The sequence below is a fragment of the Podarcis vaucheri genome, assembly GCF_965113315.1.
Source record: "Podarcis vaucheri genome assembly, chromosome: 15".
In the NCBI taxonomy this organism is placed as follows: Eukaryota; Metazoa; Chordata; class Lepidosauria; order Squamata; family Lacertidae; genus Podarcis; species Podarcis vaucheri.
The window spans coordinates 936,530-954,223 of NC_138753.1; the positions used below are offsets into that span (position 1 = coordinate 936,530).

At 51.6% G+C, this 17,694-nt stretch overlaps 1 protein-coding gene and 1 long non-coding RNA gene across 2 annotated transcripts; one reads left to right on the plus strand and one right to left on the minus strand.

The window, feature by feature from the left end:
- Positions 1 to 396: 396 nt before the first annotated feature.
- Positions 397 to 3,311, minus strand: LOC309520346. The gene is made up of 3 exons (XR_014214222.1): positions 3,118 to 3,311; positions 1,355 to 1,549; positions 397 to 1,144 (listed from the first exon to the last, which is right to left on the minus strand). It is a non-coding gene; the product is annotated as an uncharacterized lncRNA (long non-coding RNA).
- Positions 3,312 to 5,282: 1,971 nt separating this feature from the next.
- Positions 5,283 to 17,694, plus strand: VTN (vitronectin). The gene is made up of 8 exons (XM_082201873.1): positions 5,283 to 5,435; positions 8,688 to 8,807; positions 9,856 to 10,146; positions 10,998 to 11,137; positions 12,500 to 12,656; positions 14,294 to 14,446; positions 15,268 to 15,558; positions 17,516 to 17,694. Exons 1-8 carry the CDS (start codon positions 5,375 to 5,377, stop codon positions 17,629 to 17,631), a joined length of 1,329 nt encoding a protein of 442 aa, XP_082057999.1. The 5' UTR covers positions 5,283 to 5,374; the 3' UTR covers positions 17,632 to 17,694.

Sequence of the window (17,694 nt, forward strand, 5' to 3'; positions counted from 1 at the left end):
CTGCATACACAACATGAATAAAATGACTTCCCACAAGAAAATCTTGGGAACTGTAGTTCACCCCTCACAGCGCTGCAGTTCCCAGCAGAAACTACAGTTCCCAGTGGGGAAATAATGCGCTTTCAACGTACGATGTGTAATGCAGCCTCGTTCTCTCTCTCTCTCAGACACAGACAACTTATTTTTATCTCTGTCCATTCAAGATCTCCCTGCCTGTCTCTGCAGCTTTAGAGCCAAGCCTGTGTTTGGCGGCGGCCGTTGCAAAGACACTAATCCTCTTCCCGTCTGCGCAGAAAGAGATCCCAGAGGAGGGAAGGTGGGAGACCCGGAAGGTGGCAGCCTGAACCCCAGAGACACGGCAGGTCCCCCAAGCCACACCTGAGAAGGTAGGTTTGGCCTCTGGCCATCGGTTGAGGGTGGGGTCTGCTGCAGTCAGAGGGGGGCTTTGTAGGGAGGTCTCTGGGGGCTGCTCCTCTGGGTTTCTGAAGCAAGAGATGTGGGGGGCCTTATGCCTGCAGGGATTCCCGCCCCTGCCCCTCCACCTCTCTGAGCAGGAGAGTCTTTGTCATGTGGGGGAAGTGCTTCAGAAAGGACTCTGGCTCAGGGGCAGAAGATCTAAGGTTTGATCCCTAGTAAGAAATTCTCCACCCGAAACCCTGGCCATCCATTGCTGCCAGTCAGTGCCAGGCGAGACCGACCTGCTGAGACAATGCCACTTCCCATGTTCCAGTTTCAACCCTTTATTCCGGCACATGAGGTCTAGAATCCTACTTTGCACCTGCTCTGCATGCAGAAGGCTTGGTCCCTGACATTTCCATGCAGGGCTGGGAAAGAGACTCTGTGCCTGAAGCCCTGGGGAGGCACTGCTGCCAACCAGTGCAGACATTACTGAACTAAATAGATCAACAGTCTGACTCAATATTTTCCAACTCCCCTTCCCAAGTCTGAGTCTTTTAATGGGGGGAGTTACTCACCAATTCTCGCTGCAGTAGCAGCAAGCCGCCAGGTGGGAGGTATGGGGGGGCAGAGGCAGGGGCTTTCCTTGGCAGAACGGAGGATGAGTGTCAGGAGAGAGGATTTTCAGGCAGAGCCTTTAAGTGGATTCTGAGGCGGGGAGGGCGAGGGAAGCTGGCTTTGGCACCTGCTGATTAAAGAATCAGGGTGGTGTATAAATCCCTTTGCTCAATTCCCTCACTGATGCCAGATGGGATCCCCACCAGGTGTGGGCAGTCCACATTGCAAGGGGAGCAGGGCTGTTGGCTCCCATGGGACAATGGTCAACGGGGCATAGAATTGTCGCATTGGGAGGGACCCTGAGCAGAGCAGATGATCCTGGCTAGTAGCCATCAATAACCTCCTCCTCCTCCTTGAATTTGGCCAGGCCTCTTTTAAAAGCATCCCAGTCGGTGGTCATCACTGCTTCCAGTGGGAGGGAGTTCCACGGATTAACTCTGTGCTGTGTGGTCTTGAAATCATAGAACTAGAAGGATCATGTAGTCCAGCCCCCTGCAATGCAGGTTGTTGTTAGCCGCTCTGAGCCCGGCTTCAGCTGGGGAGGGTGGGATATAAATAAAAAATATTATTATTATTATTTATTATCATTAGCAGCTGCCCCATACGCGGATCGAACCAGCCACCTTGGCGTTATCAGCAACGTGGTCTAAACCGACGGAGCTACATAGGGTATATGGTTTTATTGATGCATATACAGTGGTGCCTCGCAAGACGAAATTAATTTGTTCCGCAAGTTTTTTCTTCTTGCGAGTTTTTTGTCTTGCGAAGCACGGTTTCCCATAGGAATGCCTTGAAAATCAATCAATGCGTTCCTATGGAGACCGTCCAGGGACAGAGGTGAAGCACCGCTCTGTCCCCTCTTTTGAAGCAAGGGGCTGCGGGGAGAAGATAGCTTCTCCCCGCCGCCCCTTGCTTCAAAAGAGGTCCGGGGATAGCGGGGAAGACCCACTGTCCCCGGAGCTTGCGGGGCAAGCTTCGTTTTGCGAAGCAAGCCCATAGGGAAATTCGTCTTGCGAGGCAACTCGAAAACAAAAAAACCTTTCGTTTTGCGAGTTTTTCGTCTCGCGAGGCGTTCGTCTTGCGGGGCACCACTGTATGTTTATTTCTCCCATTTATTGTGTTTACAGTGGATGCTCAAGTTGCGAATGTGATCCGCGCGGGAAGCACGTTCGCAACCCACAGCGCCGCTTCTGCACATGTGCAGGTCACGATTCGGCACTTCTGCGCATGCACAAACACCGAAATCTGGAAGTAACCAATTCTGGTACTTCTGGTTTCGGCCCCATGCGCAACCCGAAATCACACAACCCGAAGCGTCTGTAACCCGAGGTCTGGCTGTATATCCCATCGTCTTTCTCTTCAGGGAGCTCAAGGTGGCATGCATGGTTCTCCCCCGCTCCTCAATCAATCCTCAAAATAACCCTGTGAAGTAGGTTAGGCTGAGAGGAGAAGAAGAAGAGTTTGGATTTGATATCCCGCTTTATCACTACTGATCAGAAGGTTGGCGGTTCAAATCCCTATGACTGGGTGAGCTCTTGTTGCTCAGTCCCTGCTCCTGCCAACTTAGCAGTTCAAAAGCACGTCAAAGCGCAAGTAGATAAATAGGTCCCACTCCAGTGGGAAGGTAAACGGCGTTTCCGTGCGCTGCTCTGGTTCGCAAGAAGCGGCTTAGTCCTGTTGGCCACATGACCCGGAAGCTGTAGGCCGGCTCCCTCGGCCAGTAAAGCGAGATGAGCGCCACAACCCTAGAGTCGGTCATGACTGGACCTAATGGTCAGGGGTCCCTTTACCTTTAAGGAGTCTGAAAGTGGTTAACATTCTCCTTTCCCTTCCTCCCCCACAACAAACACTGGCTGCCCCAGAAGGTCACCCAGAGAGCTTCACGGCCAACAGAGAGGATTCAAACCCTGGTCTCCCAAGGTCCAGCCCTCTAATCCCTACACCCCACAAGATGAGCATAGGATGGAGGCGCTCACAGCATTAACAACCAACAGATCTCCATCAGCCACAGCTTTGGATTCAGCACAGAGCAAGCAGTTCTCTGCGTCTCCAGCTTCCAGCTCAGCTCACATAGAATAGAATCACAGAATCGTAGAATCCAACCTCTGCTTTCAAAACCTCCAAGGAAGGAGAGTCTGCTCCTCTGTGGAACAGCTCTTCCTGTCCGGGATTCCGTCCAGGAATTCTTTCGCTGGGATTCCTGCATTTCAGGGGGCTGGACTAGATGACTCTTAGGGTCCCTTTCAACTCTACAATTCTATGGACACAGGGAGAGGGGATCCTTTGCCCAGCTGGGGCCCAGAGTTGCCCCAGCTTCTCTGGGTCCCCTTTGCCCCCTAAGTGAGTCAGAGTCACATGGGGGGGGGGAGCCTCCCGGATGGAGTTCATATTAATTAGTAACCAGGCGGAATCTGGGAGCAAATTCCACCGGGTTTTGTTTGCAGAGTGGGAGAGAGCAGGGAGGGATGTTTTTCCATGGAAAGTGAATCCATTTATGGCTGGGATCAGGATGTGGCGAAAGAACTGCAGAGAAAGAACTTCCCTGAGTTCCCCCCAGTTTTTTCACACACACCTCAACTGGGCTCCTTAGGAATGGCACGGACCCAAGGGCTGGATTTGAATCCAGACCGTGGTGGGACCTGGTGTCACAGTTAGGGCTCCCAGCTATTATTATCCATTGCTTGCATTTATATCCCACCGTTTTCCTCCAAGGAGCTCAAGGTGGCCTACATGGTTCTCCGCCTCCTCATTTAACCCCCACAACAACCCTGTGTGGCAGGTTAGGCCAAGGGAGGCATTGACAAACCCCCAAGATCACACCCAGTGACTTTCATGATTGAGGTGGGGGGAGGTGTGGATTTGAACCCTTGTCTCTGCCAGGTCCTAGTCCAACACTCCAACCACTATACCACACAGCAGCATGTTGAATACCAGAGGTGCCTCTGAGCATGTGCCAAGTGCCTTCCTTGTGTGTCTAATAATGGCAGCCAATCGGACACCATTGGTCAGATATTGGGTTGGTGGCTTCCCAGAAGCTAGACATGTTGTGGGGTTGCTCTTGCGGGGGGCGTAAGCTCTAGAGTCAGCCCCAAATTTGGGACCAGGTTGGGGGGAGTCTGGCGTGGCCCTCGTAGGGCTCTGCCCCAAGCTGCCTGCATTTTGACAGGCCCTTCCAGGGCTACTCCATCAGGGGAAAGAGTGGCTGTAAAACTGCGTCAGATATTTGGGAAGCTGACTCCAGTCACGTTCCTCAAAGCAAAAGAAAGTCACATGCACAACCAAACATTTAAAGCGCGATGATACCATTTTATACAGGCATGGCTCCCCCCAGAGAATTCAGGGAGCTGTAGTATGTTAAGGGTGCTAAGAGCTGTTGGGAGACACAAAACACACACACACACACACACACACACACACACACACACACCGTTTCCCCTCACAGAACTACAATTCCCAGACTTCCTTGTGAAGGAGGATTGATTGTTAAACTGCTCTGGGAATTGTAGCTCCAGCAGAGGAATAGCCCCCATACGAGCCAACTCCTAGCCCCCACAATAAAATATTTGTGGGTCCTGGGGCCCCTCAAAGTTGATGGGCATTCCCATTCAAATGGTGTGTGTTCACTGTGTCATGTGATCAGTTATTCAGGGTGGGGCTTACCTGGGCTCCCACACTGTTTTATTCAAGTTGGCACCCCTGGTCTCCCCTACGCCAGTGTGGTGTAGTGGTTAAGAGCGGTAGTCTCGTAATCTGGGGAACCGGGTTCGCGTCTCCGCTCCTCCACATGCAGCTGCTGGGTGACCTTGGGCCAGTCACGCTTCTCTGAAGTCTCTCAGCCCCACTCACCTCACAGAGTGTTTGGGGGGGGGGAGGGAAAGGAGAATGTTAGCCGCTTTGAGACTCCTTAAAGGGTGTGAAAGGCAGGATATCAAATCCAAACTCTTCTTCTTCTTCTAACATCTCTCAGCACCCTGAGCAAACTACAACTCCCAGGATTCTTGGGGGGGGGAGAGCCGTGGCTGCTTTAAAGGGGTATTGCAGCTCTTTAAACATGTGGTGTGAACATGTGTCCATACTCAGAGTGCGTCTTCGCACGTCTTGCCCTTGAAGGCTGAAAGGGTGGAGGAGGGCAGGCTTAGCCATGGAGCCGTCCAGTCGCCGACCCCCGTGACTTTGGAGGGAAAGTTGGTGACAAAGGAAAAGAGATCGTTGGAGGAGGAAGAGGAGGAGGCTGGTGACCCCAGTGACCTTGCGTGTTCCCTTTGAAGCAGGGAGGCTGGGCTGAGCAAACAGGATCCCTGGCACAACCCCTGGGGTCCCAACAGAGGAGGACGGCCACCCGCCTGCCCAGCCACTCGCCATGAAGCTCCTCAGCCTGGTCTTGCTGCTGGGCTGCCTGTGGGGGAGCTTTGCTGCCGAAGGTGAGTACCATAACCCCCCAATAACCCCCCCCATTTGAGCTCTTGACTGGGGAATCCCAAGAGAACTTGCAACCAGCCTAGGTGCGTCTCCATGATAAAACTGTTCAGAGTAGGAGGGAGCGTTAGCTTTTGGAACTCCCCGCCACAAGGGGCTGCCAAGTCCATCTGCTGGGGAAGCTTTGGAAGTGGGGTGCCTTCCAACAGAGTTTTACTCAGAGTTGTTGAGATCAATGGTTCTATCTGAGTCACGTTCATTTAATGTTCAGAGTTTCTACTCTGAGTAAAACTTCTTTGAGTGCCCCCCCATGGGTTTCAGGGACAATTTGTGAGCACACACACACGGATGATACTGGGGACAATCAGAATGAGAAAGAACAAAAGAAAAAACAGAAAGATTGATTAAATTCCTCCTGTTAGGCAATAATGTGGTTTTCGGGGGGGGGGCAGGGGCAGGTTGAATTGCATTGGGAAATGTCAAAATTGCATCAAAAAGTTTCCTGAATATGGTCCCTGGGACTCGCCACAGCCCTCACCAGCCCTGCCTGCCCCCCCCCCCCCCGTGAGGGTCTTTGTCCAGCTGGGAATCTGTCCTTGAACCCTGATCCTGCCTCTTAGTTTCCCTGGATGGAGGATAAGGGAGGAGGGGTGTTTGTGTAGAAACCAGCCTACAGCACAGAGCCTGTGTTGCGCAACCCACTTTCACCGAGGACCCCTCCCACCACCCTCACGTGGCCCCTGGAAAGTTAAGTAGAAGGGACTGCAGCCCTCAGGCCTGAAAAAGATTCTCCTCCCTGTCCTTGTCCTGGGAAGCAATCTAATTTTGCAATTTTATTTCATGTGCGCTTAGCAGACATTCAGATAGCTTGATATCTGCTTGCAATTCACATCAATCTCTGTGCGGGTCTCCCAGGCTCCAGAAGCAGCTCGCCAACCAGCCCAGAAAGCAACAGATGGAGTCGGTTCCCTCTCCCTTCTCCCCAGAGCGAGCCTGAATTGGCACATATTAACCACAGAGCCTAGGACTTGCCGATCAGAAGGTCGGCGGTTCGAATCCCCACAACGGGGTGGGCTCCCGTTATTCAGTCCCAGCTCCTGCCAACCTAGCAGTTCGAAAGCACATCAAAGTGCAAGTAGATAAATAGGTACCGCTCCGGCGGGAAGGTAAACGGCGTTTCCGTGCGCTGCTCTGGTTCGCCAGGCTTAGTCATGCTGGCCACATGACCCGGAAGCTGTACGCCGGCTCCCTTGGCCAATAAAGCGAGATGAGCGCCGCAACCCCAGAGTCGGCCACAACTGGACGTAACGGTCAGGGGTCCCTTTACCTTTTTAAGTTAGTGGCCATCCCTGCTTCCTGTGTCAGGGAGTTCCGCCGTTTAACTCTGGGCCATGTGATGAAGGGCCTTCTTTCCACTTCTTTCCAAGGCTACTTCCCTGACCCCGTTCTGCCTCCCCACTCTCATTAATTTTGGACCTTGGTTCCTTTGGTAACATTTCTCATTTCTGTCAAGATTAAATTCTGAGAATCTTGAAGCAGCTTACATCCCTGCCCCCTATAGATGGCATGTACTGAGTTTATTAGGGACGCTGGTGGCGCTGTGGGTTAAACCACAGAGCCTAGGACTTGCCGATCACAAGCTCAGCGGTTCGAATCCCCGCGATGGGGTGAGCCCCCGTTGCTCAGTCCCTGCTCCTGCCAACGTAGCAGTTCGAAAGCACGTCAAAGTGCAGGTAGAAAAATAGGCACCGCTCCGGCAGGAAGGTAAACGGTGTTTCCATGCGCTGCTCTGGTTCGCCAGAAGCAGCTTAGTCATGCTGGCCACATGACCCGGAAGCTGTACTCTGGCTCCTGCCACCGCAACCCCAGAGTTGTGGACCTAATCGTCAGGGGTACCTTTACCTTTACCTAATTCACGCAGTGCCTATCCTGTGCAAATGGCAGTCGCAGTGGAGTTGCTGTGTGGCGCCCCCTGGTGCCAGCCCTGACCGTGGACAAATGGACCACCTGCCTTGGTCTTTGGAATGTCCTAGGAAAAGCCTGCAGGATCAGGCCGGGGGCCACCGGATCCAGCATCCTGTACTCACAGGGGCCACCCAAGACGCCCATAGGAAACCCACAAGCAGGATTCGAGCCCAAGAGCAACTCTCCCCTCCTGCGGTTTCCAGAAATTGTGGAGACAGAGCAGAACCATCATAGCTAGGAGCCATCCATAGCATTCTCCAGGAATGTGTCCAATCCTCTTTTCATAGAATCAGAGGATTGTAGAGTTAGAAGGGACCCCATAGGGTCATCTAGTTCAACCCCCTGCTGCAATGCAGGAATTTCAGCCAAAGCATCCCTGACAGAGGGCCACCCAACCTCTGCTTAAAAACCTCCAAGGAAGGAGAGCCCACCACCTTCAGAGGGAGTCCGCCCCACCGCCCAATGGCTCTTACCCTCAGGACACTTTAAACCCATCCAGGTTGATGTCCATTACTGCTTCCGGTGGGAGGGAGTTCCATAGGTCCCCCCAGTTTTATTTATTTATTAAAGTTCTTATGTTACATCGGTAAACATTATCATATTACATCACAAGGCTTATTATACTGCAATTTTCAGCACGTATACAAAGTATATACTTAAAGGAAAACAAAGCAAAAGGACAAAAAACTATTCCAAAATCATATATATACCAACACTTTGGACTTCCTGTCTATCCCGTTGTATATTCCTTTTTTTTACAAATGAATGTACTCTTATTATTGTATATTTCTTTCCATTTTATCTAATACATTCCTATATCAATATGTACCTGGGAGGGAGTTCCATAGTTTAACTCCTAACTCTTCCCATTACTCCTTGCTGTTTTGCTGGTTCTCTTTCTTTCTTTTTTTATTTTTTTTAATTAACAATTTCAACATAACAAAATATAAAAACATCTCATATTCATCATCCCCCCCAATTTCCCCATCAAAACCCCAAGACTTCCCTCAGCTCCTCTCTCTGATTTCTCAACTCATATTGTTCTCTGCATACTGTAAAATTGTATCAATCCTTATGTTATCTATCTACTATGTTAACAATCAATAAATTTGTATATTCAAAACCTGCCAAAAGTTCCATTCTTCTTTGAAGTCACTGTTGTCCTTCTCTTGCAATTTGTGTGTCGTTTTAGCCAGTTCTGCATAGTTCATCCATTTCTCTTGCTGCTGTTCTTTGGTGGGGGTTTCCTCCTCCTTCCATCCCTGTTGATGGTTCTCTTTCCCCCTGCCCAGAGACCTGCGAGGGGCGCTGCAATGATGGCTTCAACAAGGAGAGGAAATGCCAGTGTGACGATCTCTGCATGTACTACCAGAGCTGCTGCAGTGACTACTGGACTGCCTGCAAATCCAAAGGTATCGTCAGCAGCACAGGGGCACGGGACACCTGCTCTGCATGCAGAAGGGCCCAGATTCAGCCCCTGGCTGCATCTCCAGCTCAGAGAGCTCTTCCCAAAATCCTGGAGAGCTTCTGCCAAACAGTGGAGACAACACTCATCTAGAGGGACCACGGGTCAGACTTGGAAGAAGAAGAATAATAATAATAATAATAATAATAATAATAATAATAATAATAATAATAATAAATTATTTATACCCCGCCCATCTGGCTGGGCTTCCCCAGCCACTCTGGGCAGCTTCCAAAAAAATATTAAAATACTGTGATACATCAAACATTAAAAGCTTCCCTAAACAGGGCTGCCTTCAGATGTCATCTAAAAGTCTGGTAGTTGTTGTTCTCTTTGACATCTGGTGGGAGGGTGTTCCACAGGGAGGGCGCCACTACCAAGAAGGCCCTCTGCCTGGTTCCCTGTAACTTGGCTTCTCGCAGTGAGGGAACCACCAGAAGGCCCTCAGAGCTGGACCTCAGTGTCTGGGTAGAACGATGGGGGTGGAGATGCTCCTTCAGGTATACTGGACCGAGGCCGTTTAGGGCTTTAAAGGTCAGCATCAACACTTTGAATTGTGCTCAGAAACGTACTGTGAGCCAGTGTAGGTCTTTCAAGACCGGTGTTATATGGTCTTGGCGGCCGCTCCCAGTCACCAGTCTGGCTGCTGCATTCTGGATTAGTTGTAGTTTCCGGGTCACCTTCAAAGGTAGCCCCACGTAGAGCGCATTGCAGTAGTCCAAGCGGGAGATTGTAGCTTCACAAGGCATAAGCTACAGTTCCCAGGATTCCCCGAGGGGAAGCTGTGCACTTTAAATGAGCAAGCGCCCCTTGTAACAAAAGCACATTTGCACAGAAGACAGGAGATTGTGGGAAGGGAAGTTTGTTAAGGGTGCTGGGAAATGCTTTGCAAGGGGTGAACTATAGTTCCCGGGATCTTCTGAGAGGAAGTCATGGAGAGTGCCCTGCCCCATCCATTTGCCAACGTTCACCTGGCGTCTCTCCTTTTCCCCCAGTGACCCGCGGAGACGTTTTCACGCAGCCGGAAGATGACTACCAGGATTACTACGACCTCCCCAACGCCACGACCCCCGAACCCACGCCCACCACCAGAGCCCCCGAGTTTGAGTACGACGATGTGTGGGCGGGGGAGGTGGACGGGGGTGTGGCCGAGCCCACCAAGGAAGCCCCCTTGCCCCCCGAGACAGAGGCCCCGACCGATGCCCCAGAAGAGGAGGAGGCCTGCAGCGGGGCTCCTTTTGACGCCTTCACCAGCCTGAAGAACGGCTCCATCTACGCTTTCCGGGGTACAGTCTGGGTCAGGGGGGCACCCACAATCCAGACGTGGCTCTGAGGGGCCCGGAGACCTGCAGGGGGGCACGACTCCCCAGGCTCCGCTGCTCCCCAGGCGTTTGGATCTCGCAGGAGCCCAAGGTGGAAATAGAGCCATTTATCTTTTATTTTTATAATTAGCTGACTTTATTGCAAGGAGCACAGTGGCGTAGCGTGGGGGTGCAGGGGGGGCCGGCCGCACCGGGCGCAACATCTGGGGGTTAGGGTTAGGGGGCGCAAATCCACGGGTTAGGGAGCGCAAATTACTTGCCTTGCCCCGGGTGCTGACAACCCACGCTACGCCACTGAAGGAGCACAACAATTATACACAGGCACATAAATCATTGCCGCACAATCCAGCAATAAAAGAGGGAAAACACGGGGAAAACTGAGTTCCAAAGTGCAGAACAAGGTACACCTTTAAAGGAGAGGTTTTTTATTTAAATTTCAAAAGTCCATTTATTTTTTAGATAGCAAATAATAATAATAATAATAATAATAATAATAATAATAATAATAATAATAATAATTTGATTATTTATACCCCACCCATCTGGCTGGGTGACCCCAAATTATGTGTACAAGTGTGATCTTTTAAAACATGCAGATCATTACATTAAAACATCACAGCACCATCCATTTCCTTAAAAATAGTGACTTCCCCAAAGCCTGTAGGAACAAGGAGGTCTCCACATGCCGGTAGGAGAACAGCAAGGAGGGAGCGCGTCTGTCTTCTCCAGGGAGGGAGTTCCAAAGTTAGGGATTCTGGGAACAAATGTTCACCTTCCTCTGCCTGTCTCTTTCTCTCCCTCCCTCCCTGATCCAGGAAAGTATTTCTATGAGCTGGACGAGAAGAGCGTGAGGCCGGGGTACCCCAAGCTCATCAAGGAAGTGTGGGGCATTGAGGGGCCCATCGATGCCGCCTTCACCCGCGTCAACTGCGAGGGCAAGACCTACATCTTCCAGGTGAGAGGGTCACACACCCCAGTTCCCCTCCTGGTCCCCTGCCCAGCCTTTGCCAAACCTGGCGCCTTGCAGACGTTTCAGACTACAACTCCCACCATCCTCCCTTCCCATAAGGGTGTTTTTATATCACAGTTTTGGTTTTTTTATGTTGTGCAAATATTACATTATGACCTTTGGGTTGCGTATTAATATATCTTATTGAGATTATTAAGGTAAAGGTAAAGGGACCCCTGACCATTAGGTCCAGCTGTGGCCGACTCTGGGGTTGCGGCGCTCATCTCGCTTTATTGGCCGAGGGAGCCAGCATACAGTTTCCAGGTCATGTGGCCAGCATGACTAAGCTGCTTCTGGCGAACCAGAGCAACGCATGGAAACGCCATTTACCTTCCCGCTGGAGCAGTACCTATTTATCTACATGCACTTTTGACATGCTTTCGAACTGCTCGGTTGGCAGGAATTGAGATTATTAGAGCAAATTAAATAGAAAAGAATAGAATTGTATATTATAAACCACCCTGTGGTCTCCTGAAGAACAGCGGCATATAGATTTAAATAATAATAATTAATAATTGCACAGAAGTGCACATCACAGTACGCAAAAATTCATATCTCAGTAGTGGGGAACTTACAAAAATGTGTTCTATTTGGGGGAAATCGCTTTGCAGAGATGGGCCTCTCAGTCCAAACTCCATGTTAAAAGGTGTAGAGTGGAAGAAAATCGCCCTGAAACGCTGAGGACTTTTCATGATGATTTCTCCCCACCACCACAAAAAAAACAAAACTGATTTGGAAATGCAGAGAACTTAATGTGAGTTTGGAAAGTAAGTGGGGCCTCAGCCCTTCCCCTATCCAGCTCTAAACGGGGGATAACCCCAGACAGCTTTTATGCCTCTGGAGGGTCCCAGCTCAGAGAAGGGGGCTTTCAGATTTTTCTGAACTTGGTTGTGGATCAGGCAGGGGCGTCTTGCCCATAGAGGCAAGTGGCGTGGAGCGCCAGGGCGCCAAGTTCTGGAGGGTGCCAGGGAAGAGGCGGAGGCTGGGCACAGCGCAGCGCCTCCTGGCATCAGCTTGCCACCCTCACCCGCCTCGCTGAAGCAGCACCGCGCCCGGGGCCTCTGCCTCTTCCCCACCGGAGGAGCCGCCCTCCAGCCGCTGCCCGCCTCCTCCAGCCCCGCAAAGCTGCCGGCAGCGCCATAAAAAGGTCGGCAACTCTGGGAAATGGGGTGTGTGTGTGTGTGCCAGAGGGATCTTTGCACCACGGCGCTGGATATACGTAAGATGGCCCTGGGTTCAGGCAGCCCCCCACCTCAGCTGACGTGCATCCCTGACCCTTGCCTGCCCATGGCTTCCTCTCTCCTCCAGGGCAGCCAATACTGGCGCTTTGCTGACGGAGTCCTGGAGCCGGATTTCCCCCGTAACATCTCGGACGGGTTCAAGGGCATCCCTGACAACCTGGACGCTGCCTTTGCCCTGCCCGCCCAGAGCTACTTCTCCAGCGAGAGGGTCTACTTCTTCCAAGGTGAGGCTGGGGGCGTGGTCCCTAAACACTGGGGAGTTTATTCTGCCTTTGAAGCGTGCTTAAGACGCATTTTCCCCAACCCCAAAGAATCTTGGGAAGTGTAGTTTAGAGGAAAGGCAACTGAGAGGCGACACAGAACTACGTTTCCCAGAATCCTTAACAAACGAGCGTAAGAAATATAAGAAGAGGCTGCTGGATCAGGCCAGTTGGCTATCTAGTCTAACGTCCTGTTCTCACAGTGGCCAGCCAGCTGCCCCCATGGCAAACCCTCGAGCAGGATCTGAGCCGAAGAGCCCTCTTGCCTCCTGGGGTTTCCAGCAACTGCTGTTCAGAACCATGGCTGCCTCCAATGGCAGTGTGGTGTAGTGGTTAAGAGCAGTGGACTCGTAATCTGGTGAACCGGGTTCGCTTCCCTGCTCCTCCACATGCAGCTGCTGGGTGACCTTGGGCCAGTCACACTTCTCTGAAGTCTCTCAGCCCCGCTCACCTCACAGAGTGTTTGTTGTGGGGGAGGAAGGGAAAGGAGAATGTTAGCCGCTTTGAGACTCCTGAAGGGGAGTGAAAGGCGGGATATCAAATCCAAACTCAGAGGCAAAGCAGAGCCATCCTGGCTAGGAGCCACTGGAAGCCCTCTCCTCCTCCATGGATTTGCTTAATAATGACTGACATCCGTCTGTCTCGGGAGACAATGGAGAAGTGTGTCTTTGGGGGCGAGGTCAAGCGGTTCGATAGTTGCAGTGCCTGCTGGGACTGTAAAGACTGATACAGGAAAGACATGTTTTGTTGCAGCTGGGGCAGAGGAAAGCGTCCGGTTGTGCTGCTGCAGAGGCGCCAAGGAGTTTCTTGTCTCTGGGCTCCTCCCAGCGGTCATTCCTCCTCTGGTCACTGCTGTGGATGCACAACCTGACTGCTTGTCTCCTCCTCCTCCTCCATGCATTTGTCTACTCCTCTTACAAAGCCATCTAGTCCGTTGGCCATCACCATCTCCAGTGGGAGGGAGTTCCACAGTTTAACCCACAAGCAGGATTCGAGCATAAGTTCAGTTTCCAGCCAGTATTGCTGCCTCTGAGCCAGGAGGCAAAGTAGGACCCCTGTGTCTCGGAGCCATCAGTATATTTCCCCTCCATATGTCCAATACTCCTCTACAGCCATCCACAATGGTGGCCATCGCTGGCTCCTGTTGCAGGGAGTTCCAGAGTTCAACACTGCACGGCACGAAGAAGGACTTTATTTTCTCTGCCCTGAATCTTCTAACATTCAGCTTCGTCCACGAGTTCTAGCGTCGGGAGACAGGGAGAAAAACTCTTCTCCGTCCCCTTTCTCCCGGCTGACATGGCCTAACGCGTCATCTTTTCCTGACCTTCTCTAAACGGAAGAGCCTTTTCTGAACCTTTTCTTGATGCCTTATGAATTTGAGTTTAGAACCGACACCCCCTGCAATGGCATGATGGGAAGTTGGGGCCCCCATTGCAAGACCCATCTCAGGGCTGGCACTCTCCTCCCTGCCATTGAAGAAGAGTTCTGGGAAGATTTGCACCAGGAACAAGGGAGGTTGGCAGTGGGATCCTGGCGCAGCCCTCTGTGAAATCTGTTCCCCCCTGCCCAGTGCTGAATCCCTTCTCCGTCTGCCTCCCCAGGGCGGAAATACTGGTCCTACGACTTCTCCAAGCAGCCGACACGGGAGGACTGTGAGGCCACGTCCCCCTCGCTGGTCTTCGACCACTACGCCGTGCTCAAGGGCGACAGCTGGGAGGATATCTTCCAAGCGCTTTTCGGGGGCTCACGGCGCAGTGAGTAGGGCAGCAGCGGGAGGGTGTGGGGTGTCCGGGCTGAGCCCCTCTCTCCGCAGGGACCCACAGCTGGGCCACATCCTGCTGAACTGGCCCAATGTGCTCGCCGGGGGCAAGAGAGGACGGGACTCCTGCCCTGTTCATACATTTGGGGAGGGATGTGGCTCAGTGGCAGAGCACCTGCTAGGCATGCAGAAGGCTCCAGCATCACCAGGTAGGGCTGGGAAGGTCTCCTTGCCTGAAACCCCAGAGAGCTGCTGCCAGTCAGTGTGGAAAACGCTGAGCAAGATGGTCTAGGGCACCTTCCGATTTTAACCAGCGGTTTAGGCCATCCCATGAGGACTGGAATCTTACTATATTCTGTAAGGGAAGGGGCTCAGCCCAGTCAAAAGTCAGAAGAAGACCCCATTTCCTCTGCACACATTCCAGCTTGACAATATCCTCCTTAAACTGGGGTGTGCAGAGCTGGACATGGGAGTCCAGGTGGATCTGATCAAGGCAGAATAGAGCAGTAATATCTCTTCCCTTGATCTGGATGCTAGACTTCTGCAGATGCTGCCTAGGATTGCATGAGCCTTTTCTGCTGCTGCAACACACTGTTGGCTCAATGCGCAGTTAAACTAGGGAACTTGCTGCCGCAACAAGTCTCCTTTTTTCCAGGCCAAACATATCCAACTGCCTTAACCCTTTCTCGTAAGGCTTGGTTGCCAGTCTCACGATTGACTTGGTCACCCTCCTCCTCTGCCCATGGGGATGGCCTGAGGAAAGCCTGGCCTTGCCTGCTGCCCAGTTCTTCTGACGTCCCCTCTCCCTATTTCCAGGTGGGGCCAGCAGGGCGCGTTTCATCAGCCGCGACTGGAAAGGTGTGCCCAGCGGCCTGGACGCTGTGATGCTCGGCCGGATCTACGTGGCACAGAGCCCCGCCCAGCGCCGCCCAGCAAGGAAGTCATCACGCCGGCACCGCAGGAAGTACCGCCAGCGCCAGCGCTGGGGACGCTGGAATGCATGGGACTGGCAAGGCGAACCCAGCTCAGAGTCCTCGGACCTGGACTGGCTGCTGGGCGGGACCACCCCTTGCCAGCCCTTCCAGAGCGTCTACTTCTTCGTTGGCAGTAAGTACATGGCATGGAGGAAGGGCTGCAGCTGTTGCTGGTGAGGGGGGAAATAGACACAAAAAGAGAACTCCCTGGATGCCAAGATCCAGGTTTGGGGCAAGCACATTTTAGGGAGAGAACCCCAGTCCAGTTTTGAAATTGAAGAATATGCAGCAAGGCAAAGCTTAGAAACACAGGCAGTTAGAACTTTAAAAACTTGTGGGTTCACAAGATTAAAATGGTTTACTTGTTGTTGTCGTTTGGTCGTGTCCGACTCTTCGTGACCCCCTGGACCAGAGCACACCAGGCACTCCTGTCTTCCACTGCCTCCCGCAGTTTGGTCAAACTCATGCTGGTAGCTTCGAGAACACTGTCCCACCATCTTGTCCTCTGTCGTCCCCTTCTTCTTGTGCCCTCCATCTTTCCCAACATCAGGGTCTTTTCCAGGGAGTCTTCTCATCTCATGAGGTGGCCAGAGTCTTGGAGCCTCAGCTTCAGGGTCTGTCCTTCCAGTGAGCACTCAGGGCTGATTTCCTTCAGAATTGAGAGGTTTGATCTTATTGCAGTCCATGGGACTCTCAAGAGTCTCCTCCAGCACCATAATTCAAAAGCATCCATTCTTCGGCAATCAGCCTTCTTTATGGTCCAGCTCTCACTTCCATACATCACTACTGGGAAAACCATAGCTTTAACTATATGGACCTTTGTTGGCAAGGTGATGTCTCTGCTTTTTAAGATGCTGTCTAGGTTTGTCATTGCTTTTCTCCCAAGAAGCAGGCATCTTTTAATTTCGTGGCTGCTGTCACCATCTGCAGTCATCATGGAACCCAAGAAAGTAAAATCTCCCACTGCCTCCATTTCGTCCCCTTCTATTTGTCAGGAGGTGATGGGACCAGTGGCCATGATCTTAGTTTTTTTGATGTTGAGCTTCAGACCATATTTTGTGCTCTCCTCTTTCACCCTCATTAAAAGGTTCTTTAATTCCTCCTCACTTTCTGCCCTCAAGGTTTGGGATTCATCCAGTCCAACCTTTCACATGATGAATTCTGCATATAAGTTAAATAAGCAGGGAGACAATATACAGCCTTGCCGTACTCCTTTCCCAATTTTGAACCAATTCATGTGCTTTTCCAGGAAAAAAAAAAATGCACAGGCAGTAAAATTTGGCTTTAGGTACAAAGTGGCTTAGGTACAAAGTGGTAGAATTGGTATAGGTACTCAAGAGTGGCTTGTAAGAGTCATGCGGTTTGCAACTCAGACCTCACACATTGAGCTTCTCTGGTAGACTAAGGGAACAAAGGTTTAATGACCTAGTCCCTCCCAAGGTGAGCTAAGCCTGACAGGACAGCTTACTCTATGGTCTTAACCCCGTCATGCATTAATTAGGCTTAAGAATGCTGGTTACGTGAGGCTGGTTATCCCACAGTAGCTCAGTGGCCGAGCATCTGCTTGGCATGCAGAACGTCCCAGCCTCAATCCTCAGTGGCATCTCCAGGTAGCGATGACGAGGATTATGGGACACTCGTAACACTGCCAGGTCCAGTGATCGAATAGCTGGGCTAAGGCGATCTCTAATTTATCAGATTAGCATCTCAAAAATTATAATAAAGACTATTGAAATGCAGCCGCCCTTTGGCATTCACCGACATCCAGATTTGGGGCTGCAGTTCTCCAGCCGACTGTTGGGTACAGAAATGAATATATTAGGGGACAGTGTGCATAACTATTCAAAGGTAAGTGGAAAAAATGCCAATGAAAAATGCTTTCTGTTAGGAAAAAAAGGTGCACATGTGGTCAAAACAGAAGCGATGTGCGCCTGGTGAACTTTGATGAGGATATTTTTAAAAAACCTCAAATTGCTGCAGAAATCCAGAGAGCTGCATTTAAGGTTGGAGAAGTGAGAAGCCAAATTAACATGATTTCTTCCTCCCTTTCTGTACCTCCCTCCTTCCCGCCCTCCTTCCCTCCCTCTCAGACAAGTACTACCGCCTGAACCTGAACACTCGACGTGTGGATTTCGTCTACCCCAGGTACCCGCGCCCCATCTCCAAGTACTGGCTGGGGTGCCCGTCTGATGAGGATCTTGCCTGAGCCCAGCCAGAAAGCCCTCCACACTGTCAACAGCGGCCAAATAAAGCCCTGAGTTCCAAAGAC

What these genes read in the sequence shown, in the direction of transcription:
- VTN (XM_082201873.1), top strand. Translation starts at nt 5,375, where the DNA reads ATGAAGCTCCTCAGCCTGGTCTTGCTGCTGGGCTGCCTGTGGGGGAGC. An exon ending in CTCCATCTACGCTTTCCGGG is followed by an intron (nt 10,147 to 10,997) that starts GTACAGTCTGGG and finishes TCCCTGATCCAG; the next exon opens with GAAAGTATTTCTATGAGCTG. An exon ending in CGTCTACTTCTTCGTTGGCA is followed by an intron (nt 15,559 to 17,515) that starts GTAAGTACATGG and finishes CCTCCCTCTCAG; the next exon opens with ACAAGTACTACCGCCTGAAC.